The following is an 11,419-nucleotide window of genomic DNA, read 5'->3' on the forward strand; positions in this document are numbered from 1 at the left end:
AAGAGAGAGAGAGATACAGATGGATAGGGGAAGAGAGAGAGAGAGAGATACAGATGGATAGGGGAAGAGAGAGAGAGAGAGATACAGATGGATAGGGACAAAGAAAGTGAGAGAGATGGGAGAGAAGGAAGGGGTAGGTGAAGAGAGAGAGAGAGATACAGATGGATAGGGGAAGAGAGAGAGAGAGAGATACAGATGGATAGGGGAAGAGAGAGAGAGAGATACAGATGGATAGGGACAAAGAAAGGGAGAGAGATGGGAGAGAAGGAAGGGGTAGGTGAAGAGAGAGAGAGATACAGATGGATAGGGGAAGAGAGAGAGAGAGAGAGAGAGAGAGATACAGATGGATAGGGGAAGAGAGAGAGAGAGAGATACAGATGGATAGGGGAAGAGAGAGAGAGATACAGATGGATAGGGAAGAGAGAGAGAGAGAGATACAGATGGATAGGGACAAAGAAAGGGAGAGAGATGGGAGAGAAGGAAGGGGTAGGTGAAGAGAGAGAGAGAGATACAGATGGATAGGGGAAGAGAGAGAGAGAGAGATACAGATGGATAGGGGAAGAGAGAGAGAGAGAGATACAGATGGATAGGGACAAAGAAAGGGAGAGAGAGATGGGAGAGAAGGAAGGGGTAGGGGAAGAGAAAGAGAGAGAGAGAGAACAAAAAGAGATACAGATGGAAAGAGGCAGGGAGAAAGAGATGGGAGAGAAGGAAGGAGGTAGCTAGGAGAGAAAGAGAGAGAGATAGATAATTATACAGATGGATTGAGGAACAGCTAGAGAAAGGAGAGAAAGAAGGAAGTATGTATAGGGGAAGAGAAAGAGATACAGATGGATAGGGACAGAGAAAGGGAGATCGAGAGAAAGAAAGAGATACATATGGATAGAGACAGGGAAAGAGAGAGAAGTTAATTTATACTTGTCTGATATGGACAGAGAAAGGGAGAGAGGGAGAGAGAGAGAGAGAGAGAGAGAGAGAGATGGGAAAGAAGGAAATAGGTAGGAGAAGAGAAAGAAAGAGATACAGATAGATAGGGACAGCTAGAGAAAGTAAGAGATACAGATGGATAGAGACAGGGAAACAGAGAGAAACTTAAACCATGTGGATCGACAGAGAAAGGGAGAGAGAGAGAGATGGCCGAGGAAGAGAAGGAAGGAGGTAGGGTGTGTGTGAGAGAGAGAGAGAGAGAGAGAGAGAGAGAGAGAGAGAGAGAGAGAGAGAGAGAGAGAGTGAGTGACTAAGAGAGAGAGGGGGAAGGGAGGGGGAAGGGGGGGGGGGGGGGGAGGGGGAGATGAACTTGACTATGAAGCATGAGAATGCTATCCGTATAATATGCAGGGAAAAGTCGCAGGGGCAAAAAAAATGAAGCCCTTTACACCACTATATTAGATACCAGATTAAAAGCCGTATAGATTGTCTATTTTTTTTAAAATAAAATGTATATATATTTCATATGATGCAGGTCTAGCATAGACCGTTCCTTTAGTACAGCGTTTACATACATTTTCGTAAGCTGATTGCCAAATATCTATTTACTGTATCACATCTACTTATAGCAGACAGTTTTTGGAGTCTACCGTTTCCAGACAGACGTGACAGAAAATACCATTTTTATATAGTCTATCCGTAATTGTAAACAAATGAATAATATATAATCATATATTAGTTTTTTTTGCATTTATATTGATAAGATAGGCAGACAGTAAATACAAATAAATAATGGATTTGTGTAGATTGTCTATCAGATGTATATTACAATTTACAAGTATATTATTGTATTAATTTATCTGAAATATTATTTTCCAACGCGAATCAAATGTCTTGTTGCAGAGACTATCAACGTGTGAGTAAAAGGCCACATCTAGCCACACCCGTGCGCTCAAAACATATTGCGAGGAGATAATGCGTTGTAGCATGTAATGCATATTGAACGGAAATGCTACATACAAAGTACACGTACAAACGCGTGTGGGTTGTTGTCAGCTACACAAAGGGCGTTATTGCTTGCTTTTGCTGAAAGGTCAAATCAACCGTTTTAGGCCGTGGATTGCATCTTTGCCGTAAGTATAAGAATACAAATAGAATGATAATATCTTAGAGGTATGCTTACATTGATATTTGTGTGGATATGGTAAATATTTTGAGGCAATCTGTCTGAAAATCGGCGTGATAACAGAAACTTAGAGAAAGATTTTAATTCGTCCGACATATTGAAAATTGTGTATGGTACCGTGGCATAGGCTTGAAGCTGGGGCCTGCCCTTGGCTTGGAATTTCTTTGACCATTTGATAACACATGAGAATGACGAGTGACTTTTAGACAGTATATGTGTATGCAAAACTATGCCAGTGGCTGAATTAAGCTAAATCTCTCTGACAAGCAAGTACGAAAAGAAGAAAAAAGTCAGCCTGTGTCATGTAGTCTATGTGTGTGCATTTATTTGTGTGTGTGTGGGTTGGGGGGGGGAGGGGGGGGGGGGGGGGGGGTAGGAGGGGACGGTCTCCAGAGGTTTTTTTTTTTTTTTTTTTTTTTTTAGGGATGGGAAATGGTGCATTATTTTTTGCATTGTCTTCATGTTCTAAAAAAGGTTTCTCTTTCATTTTTTTAACAAACAAAAAGAAAATAAAATAAAAAATAATCTGATGAAACATTGAATTGGGAGAACTGAAAAAACATATAATCAGTAATTGATTGATTGATTCAAATTTATTACATTTCATATCAACTGTGTTAGCACAATAGTTGAAATAGTTGACAGTAAGTTCAAAATTATGAAATGAAATGGGAACTTACTGGAAAGCATATAGCTTGAGCCTTGTCATTTGTAAGTTCCCAAGAATAAATACAATACATGTATATTATTTTCATAAATCATTTTAAAGTGTCAAACGTATCAAATCAACCTCAAAGAAAGTTTACATGGAATTCCGTATTTAAATGGTTAAGGAGTATAAAGGAAATAAAGGATATTACATATAAAAAATCCCACATTTTGGAGAGAGAACAAAATCCTGAAAATGTGGGATGTCCTGCATTCTGCAATTTCCATATACAAATTTATAAAAAATAAAAAATAAAATAATGCCCAGTTTTTGTAAACTTAAGCATTACAATTCCTTATTTTAGGCCTCTGGATAACCTTTCCTACATGCCTGACAGTGCCCAAACCCATGAGCTTACGAGGTCTCAGACAGCCCCTTGGACCCCCGGCCTTAATACGCTCCCCTAGCATTGCTCGCTTCTTTCTAATGGACTGTTGATTACAGTTGTCCCATATTGCAGTTTCGAAAACTTGGCAGGTCTGTAGCCACTAGGAAACCCTTACACCACCAAAAGCAAATCATGTTTTGGTGCAAAAGCTAATATTAATATCTATACTAGCAGAGGTATACATTTTCCAAATTCCTTTCCTTTGGTGGATTCATTCATTTGTGGATTTTTACTAACGTTTACTTGCTCGTGATTAAATCAAATTTTCTTTATTTCTCTCACTCTCTGTCCAGACCAAAAGATGAATCCTCAGCATATTCATCAGAACATGGGCTACTTGCCCCTGCTAGCTGAAGAGGGCTTGAAGGTGGTCAACAGCTACACGGGCAGTGTCCACCTCCCACCCGACGACTACCACCAGCCCCAGACCTCTAGCCAGCAGCACTACATGCCTCATTACCAGGTGGGTAGATCAGGGGGGTGTTTCACAAAGATCCTAAGTCAAACTTAACTCTTAGTTGGACTTATTTTGGAGAGCCACTTGTAGCCTTGAAATAAATTATATTCAAAAGCGAAAATAGAAGTAGTTTAGACTTTTTTTTAAATTTCCACAGTAAGAACATTAAATCTCCTTGATAATAGAATATATAAATGATTTGAATCAACATTTTATGCCTTTTAAAATAACATTTACAAAATATTTTCATAGATGCTAACGGCTTTCCATAGCTGTTAAGTCCAACTTAGAGATAACTTCAACTTAGGATCTTTGTGAAACACCCCCAGTGCTCAGACATTTGATGATCATACATGTACTTCCATTCCTTGAGGCTTAAAAGCATCAAAGAGTCACCCAGGGTTAGGACTTGTGTTGGAATTGGTTCAGGGGTAGTCTTGGGATGAGGTACACGATTTAAGTTTAGAATTTGGATAGTGGAGGACTTGAACTGCAAACTATGTCCGCTGACTTATCTACTTCATAATTTAAGATGAAAAAGACAATTATTGATAACTTATTCCAGAATCATTTCCTGATAATTATGCATACAAACATCAACTTACAAAAAAAAATGGCTGCTCTCGTTCTCATATATACATGTATATATGCCAATGCATTACTTGATATACTTTTCCATATTATATGCCAATGCATTACTTGATGTGCTGTACTCTGCTTCTTTCTATAAAGACAATTGTTGCATGAAATATATGCATTGATTAGAGATGTTGGAAATTTATCCATTTTTAATTTGTATGTTTTGTTTTCCTCTATGCTGAATTCCTCAGGTCCAGGGAGATGGATATCATCACCACCACCTCCATCACCATGAGCGGATGCAAGGAATGTACATAGGACCACCTGGGCTAGGAGGAGGAGGGGGAGGAGGGGGAGGCAGCAGCAGCAGTGGTGGGGATGAAATCAACCTCCATAGCTTTGATGATAACAGAGGAGGTCTGGTGACCTTTAACCAGCCACAGTACCTCCCAAAGAGCTCTGCCCCACTCCCAGCAGAGCCCAAACCGAAGGAAAGGTCCAAGAAAAGCAAAGGCGGGCCACCGAAGAAGAGAGCTCGAGATCCTGCCTCCTGGAAGAGGAATACAAACAAGAGGTTGCGTAATTCCGGACAGCCGTACATCAATTCTAATGGATGCATCATGCCAGCTAGGAAGATGAAGGAGCCGTGTAAGAACTGCAGGCAGCGATGCACTGAGAGATTCAACGAAGAGCAGAGGCAGGAGATCTTTGATGGTTATTGGGATACTAACAAGGACTGGACATTCAGAAGAATGTACATCATCGAGCATGCTGTGCCCCAACCGATTCAGAGAAGGAGGTCCAAGAAAGAAATGGATCAGAAAGCTCGCAGGATCAGTTTTCATTACCATTTGACTTGTGATGGCATCATGGAAAAGGTCTGCAAGAGATTCTTTCTCAACACACTTGCGGTTGGAGAGAAGTTTGTCATCATATCACTGCATAAAAAGACGATGGATGGGAAAGTGATACCTGATAGACGAGGTCGGCATCCAGCTGCTAACCAAATCCCCTACCAACTGAAACAAGAGGCGAGGAGACATATTCAGGCGCATCTCTTGAACAGACCACAGGAGCAGGTTAGCCTTCCCAAGATGTACGATTCCTACGTTCAGGAGTGCGAGATGCATCAAGGACCATCGGTGAAGAAGCACTTCTATCGAAAGCTGATGAATGAGGAGCTGAGGATATCGCAGCAGAGGTTGGATGGACCAGGTGATCCGCGGAATGAAGAGCGCCCTTTGGACTACACCCCTGCACCTCAGGTCAGTGCTCTTGAGTGCCTCATCAAAGAGCTCTGGCAGAAGGAACAGGAGCGCATCCGCAATACAAAGCCAAAATGCAGCCTGAAAGACAAGTTAAGGGAGTACCATGCCTTGAGATTTGGGGGAAAGGAGTATGTGAACTTCAAAGGACAAGTCAGGCCATCAAGGAAGATGAAGGAACCCTGTGAGAACTGCCAGAAAACTTGCACAGAGCGTATCACAGAAGAGCAAAGACAAAACCTCTTTGACTACTTCTGGGATCCTAATAAAGACTGGACCGATAAGAAGAAGTATGTCCTTAGCTGCACTGAGTCAAGGCCTGTTGTCAACTCTAGGATAAGAATGAAGAGGTCTAGGGCAGCCACCAGGTTCAACAAACCTCAGAGATTCACATATTTCTTTGAGGTGGATGATAAGAAAGTGTCTGTATGCCGCAAGTATTTTGTTAACACCCTGGGCCTCAGTCACAACTTCATAGCCTCTTGCATTGCAAAGCAAGACGAAAATGGGGAGTTTGATCCAGCCAAGACAAAGAAGTGTGGGACCCTTGCCAAGTTACCCCCTGCTGCAGCCAAAGAGATCAGACAGCACATCATCTACAACTGCTGGGCTGATCCGAATAAGGGCAGAGAGTATCAAACACATTCTTCAACCAGAGGCTGGTCTTGGAACGTCTCCAAGATGTACAGTGCTTATCGCCAGTGCTGTTGGCTGCGAGGTACAAAGCCAGCAAGCACTTACATGTACAGGAGGGTATTTTGCGAGGAGATGAAAATCTTTGAGGAAAGTAAGATGTTGACAGCTAGCACTCCAAGTTCATCAACCAGGCAGGCTGGGAAGAAACAGGCAGACAGTAAGTCTGGGAAGGTGAGCACAAACACAGCCGGTTCTTCAAAACAAGCAGCTGTTGAGGAATCCTTTGGGACCACTTCTTCTGCAGATACTTCAAGGAGTGAGAGGCAGGAGACTGAAGACGATGAGATGCACAATGAATCTGTGGTTAAGGATAAAGAGTATAGACCATCGAGTGAAGAAGATGATGATGAGGAGGAGGATGCTGATGATGATTACACAACTCCAACAAAGAAGGCTCTGGTAGCTGCTGACCCTCAATGCTCTGGTCTTTTGGCACCCCCAGAACAGATGCCAGTTTCTGACGATGATGATGAAGATGATGAAGAAGAGGAGGATGATGAGGATGATGAACGGCTGGAAGATGTTCCATCAACCTCTGGACATATTGGTCATCCCAAGCCAAGGCATCGCACCTGGGACACATCAGACATGCGATGTGCCGGTCAGACCTACGTCAACGACAAAGGCAACGTCATCCCAGCCCGCAAGATCAAGGAGCCTTGCACGAACTGTCGCAAACAATGCTTGGAACGTGTGCCTCAGGAGTTGCGGGAAAAGATCTTCAATATGTTCTGGAGCAAGGAAATGACATGGGAGAAGAAGCGTCAGTACATCGAGGACTGCATCGAAGAGAATGCCGTCAAGAAGCGTACGCTCCCAGCCTCTCAGTTGAAGCTGAATCGCAAGGTGCACATGAAGTACACCCTCAAGTTAGGCAACTGGCAAGAGAACGTGTGCAAACTTTTCTTCATGAACACGCTAGGAATCAGCCAGAAGTTTGCCATTGTATCTCTCAGAAAGCAGAAAGAACGACTTCTCCAAGATGTCGAGATACCATCGTTTGATCCCCCTGAGTCAATCCCCCTGCCTGACCCAGCTCCTCTTACTCCGGTGCCAGGTGTACCAACAACCCCTGCACCTTTGGAGAATGCAGATAACAGTCTTAGAGATGTTCTCTCTCATCTGCTCCTTATTCCTACATCCAATATGTCTTAAGCATAAAATCTTCTTCCAAACATGCTCCCAGAAAGACTTTTATTATCCACGATTCCAGAAATTTAACATTATTGACAGACCTTTAAGTTGAAAACTTCCCTTTTTATCAAGATTTCAAGGTAGTCATGCTATTTTGGACCGATGGAAAATTCTCTTGGATGTGCTTTATGGAATTGTTATAATGAATAATCACATATATCGTCAGTCTCCTCGATGTTATTAGTCATTAGGTGATTAGAAGTTCATTCACGTGAATCGACTACTAACAAGGTATCTTATGTACAGTCTAACCAGTCTGCACTACAAGTTACCAAAATGAAACTTATGAGGCCAAGATTTAAAAAGAAATCGACTTTAAATTCGCCAGTATGCTGTGATAGCAAAACAAGTTTCTGAATGTGTACCAATTAGAGATCGAAGATGGTAAAGTCTTGTTCACATCTGATGCAGAAAGCCGCATCATTTTTTTTTCTTGGTGTAAAAAAACAGCAACACCTTGGTGTGTGTTACAATGCAGAAATGTTAAGCAAAAAGCAGGTTTTTGTTTCTTCATATTGACGTAAAGAGTAATTCATTTAATTTGTTTGTATCTTATAAGACAGAGCTCAGTAAATACACCCAAGTCCTTTGCTACGCATAGATGCAATTCATTTACATATATTAAACAAAAGCAGTAGCTTTTTTTTTTTTGCAGCGGTTTACTGTGCCATATCTGAACAAGCCCAGGTGGTGTACCACAGCGTACCGTATGTGAACGAAGCTTAAGACTAATATTGAGACATCAATTTTGATGTACTTGTACAGTAACTCCAGGTGTAGACCTACTATGATACTTGATACAGGAAAAACAACTTCAGGGAGTGGAACAGTTGTCGCATCACTTTATCTCTACTCTAGCATTCTACATTCAAAATGCTAGGTATTCAACAGAGTGGAAAACTGTTCATGTATTACATTGTAGAAGCAATGTATTATGATATCATCTTAATGTAAGAGACAGTTAGTGACATTTGTTGGGGGAAAATTATGTTGTTGTTTGTTTTTGTTTGTTTGTTTGTTTGTTGTTGTTTTTTTTTGGGGGGGGGAGGGTTTGGTGAAATTTTGTAGACAAATATTAAAAATTGACAAGTATTTTCCACCTCCTGAAGTTGTTTTTCCTGTATTGAATAGCAATAGGTAAATAGATGAACATATAATGTGTTTTTTTTTAATGAAAAATTTGGGTCTTATGGTTTTATCACCAAGTAATATTTTATCAGCAAAACAAAATGTGTTTTCATTTAATTCTACTTCCATATGGGCCCCACCACAGATGACGAATGTAAATAATCTTGAAATAATTGTATAGACATTTCTGAGACACATTTATCTGAATTTAATTTTTTTTAAATAAATCTTCATTTTTGTGGGCTCTGAAATAAAAAGAATTTAAGGTCCTTTGTTTGGCATAAAAAGATGTAATGACAGTATTGTAAATAGGAAAATTGTTGTGTCAATTATGAATCATCTGTGATATTGCCAAATTTTATTTCTCTTGCCCTATATGTGTATAAATGAAAAGCTGCAACGATCTTAAACACTTTTTCTTCAATCATGTCCATCATTTTTTTAAAGATTAAACTTAGGGGAATTATATCATATGCTATATGCTTTGAGACATTTCATACATCATTATGAAACAAGTCTTCTCTCATTTTGTTTAAAACTGAGCTACGCAACCACCTACTGCAATATCATGTTGTATATCAGCATTTGTCTCGCGCTTGTATCATAGCTTCATCCAAACATTCTTCATTTTTGCATTGATATATAAGCAACTGATAATTGTAAACATGATTTAAAGCTTATCTGCCGTAGTTTACAGGAGGGATTAGACCGCTCTGCAAGGTCACTGGACAGGTGGTTATCTCATCAACTCAGCTCTCAGTTAACGTAAGAAAAAGAGGATCACGGGGGACCAATGGTCACCGATTAGGCATTGTTTGTTATATAGAGGGCGCAAGTAGCTACCAGTAGTGCAGTGGGCCTTTAAAGCGATACTGAACTGATAAACTTTCTTGTGGTGAACTTGCCATCAGTGCATAGCCCAATACCTACTTCCCACTACCTACTTCCCACTTCGGAAACGGAGGACTCAATGCGAGAACCAATAGCAGCTAGGGCAGCAGCAAGTTACAGGACTATACTGCTACAGCTGACCCGGTAGTGCTTCTAGTACAGTGTGGCTCTAACCACTGTATGTCACTATTAGCTAATGTGAAGTACAGGAGTTTTGTACTATGATCAGTGGCATGTCCAGGGGGTGTTTCACAAAGATCCTAAGTTGAACTTAACCATTATGGAAAGCCATTAGTGTCTTTGAAAATATTTTGTAAAAGCTATTTTAAAAGGCATATAATGTTGATTCAAAACATTCATATATTCTATTATCAAGGAGATCTCATGTTCTTGATGTGGATGTAACAAGAAGTCTAAAATACTTGAATTTTTGCTTTTGAATACATTTTATTTTAAGGCTACAAATGGCTCTCCATAACTTTTAAGTCCAACTTAGAGTTAAGTTCGACTTAGAATCTTTGTGAAACACCCCCCGAGATGTGCTGAAATCGGGGTACCCTTCCTTCTCCATTTGAAGGCCCAGGTGAAAAATGAAGGCAACTTGGATTAGTTGAACACTTGAACATCATATGGGGCCAAGATACATGCACATGGAGTCATGGAAAGTATGTTATTTGATATGATTAGTGGGATAAACAGCATGGCTTGAAGTCAACCATTACCCGTATTCTGAGCCTTCCTTTTTTTTAATGAAATGGATTGTGTACCTCTTTATGGCTTCCCAAAGATATTAGACATTAGAGCCCCCGCCCCATATTTGGGGAGGAATAGCCCTCTGTTATATCAACTTCTGGATACACTACTGGTGTTTACAATGACATGCTCTATATGACTTTGTTGCAATGTTCAAAAGCATATCTATAAGTGGTAATATGAATGTGATTTCTTTCTTCATGTTTTGCACTTTTGTATAATAGCTTCCATTCAGTAATATTACTACATGTATTAGTATTTCAACTATTTATCACCTACCTGTACATTGTAGCCACACATTGTAAATTTCATTTGATGATACTTATCATAAGGCTAGACCAACGAATAGTTGTCTTTTCTGGTGCATGTGATATTAACGCCAATCGCAGCTACTTTAGAAATATCAACTTTGGTCAATTTCAATATCCCTATTGTATATCCCATAGATGTCCTGTTCGGATCACGGAATACGTCTTTGTAATGTTCTCACATTTCAAATGATGACATACAAGGCTGTTGAAATGGCCTCGAGTTGAATTTTACAAAAGTAGTTGCGGTTGTTTTTATTCCGAAACTTTTTTTTTTTTTTTTTTTTTTTGTAGAGACAATGATAATGTGATAGGCATACAAGTGGAACCTGTACATAGTTTAGATGCATGAGGATATTCAGTTCCTTTTATCTTGCCAAATTTTGAATCATGGATCTCAGTAATCATGTTCTAAATGTTTAGTTTTTTGTTTCTACATATTTAGTCTGCTGTAACAGTCTTCTGTGCTGTTAAAGGATTAGATGAGTTTCTTTAAGGACGATATCCATATTGTCTAGTGGAAAATCATGATAATAAAATATTCATAATGTAAACATAACAATGAGTTAATAATTTTAAAATTCTGTGCAAGTATGAGGTATGCCCAAGTACTGTGACACCAGGGGAGTCTATCCATTTTTAGGGTGAAGCCCCTCCCCCCCCCCCCCCCTAAAAGAAAGTCCCCGAAAGTGAGGCATTCCCGTGTCGTGTCCCTGAGGAAAATTGTAATAGGGAGGTATGCACTATTCTAGGGCTAATGAATTATTTGGTGGGGCTTATTTTGCCTTCTAGTGGATCTGTGCAACTTGGTAGAGGGTTTAGGGGCTTGGGCGTACCTCCCTACTTCAATATATTCAAAACGTCTTTGGGCGTGCCCCTCTCCATTTCTGAAAATAAATCAATCTGCCCCTGGATTGAGCATTTAATGGGGTGTATGT

The 11,419-nt window shown here is 40.2% G+C and overlaps 1 protein-coding gene across 1 annotated transcript; it reads left to right on the forward strand.

Moving 5' to 3' along the window:
- Positions 1-1,884: 1,884 nt before the first annotated feature.
- Positions 1,885-8,939, forward strand: LOC100893552. Its single transcript, XM_003724180.3, has 3 exons — positions 1,885-2,060; positions 3,504-3,673; positions 4,498-8,939. The coding sequence occupies exons 2-3, from the start codon at positions 3,512-3,514 to the stop codon at positions 7,360-7,362; spliced, it is 3,027 nt and encodes a 1,008-aa protein (XP_003724228.2). The 5' UTR covers positions 1,885-2,060; positions 3,504-3,511; the 3' UTR covers positions 7,363-8,939.
- The last annotated feature ends 2,480 nt before the right edge of the window (positions 8,940-11,419 follow it).

This window comes from Strongylocentrotus purpuratus, unplaced genomic scaffold (assembly GCF_000002235.5).
Source record: "Strongylocentrotus purpuratus isolate Spur 01 unplaced genomic scaffold, Spur_5.0 spur5_scaffold_21, whole genome shotgun sequence".
Lineage (NCBI taxonomy): Eukaryota > Metazoa > Echinodermata > Echinoidea > Camarodonta > Strongylocentrotidae > Strongylocentrotus > Strongylocentrotus purpuratus.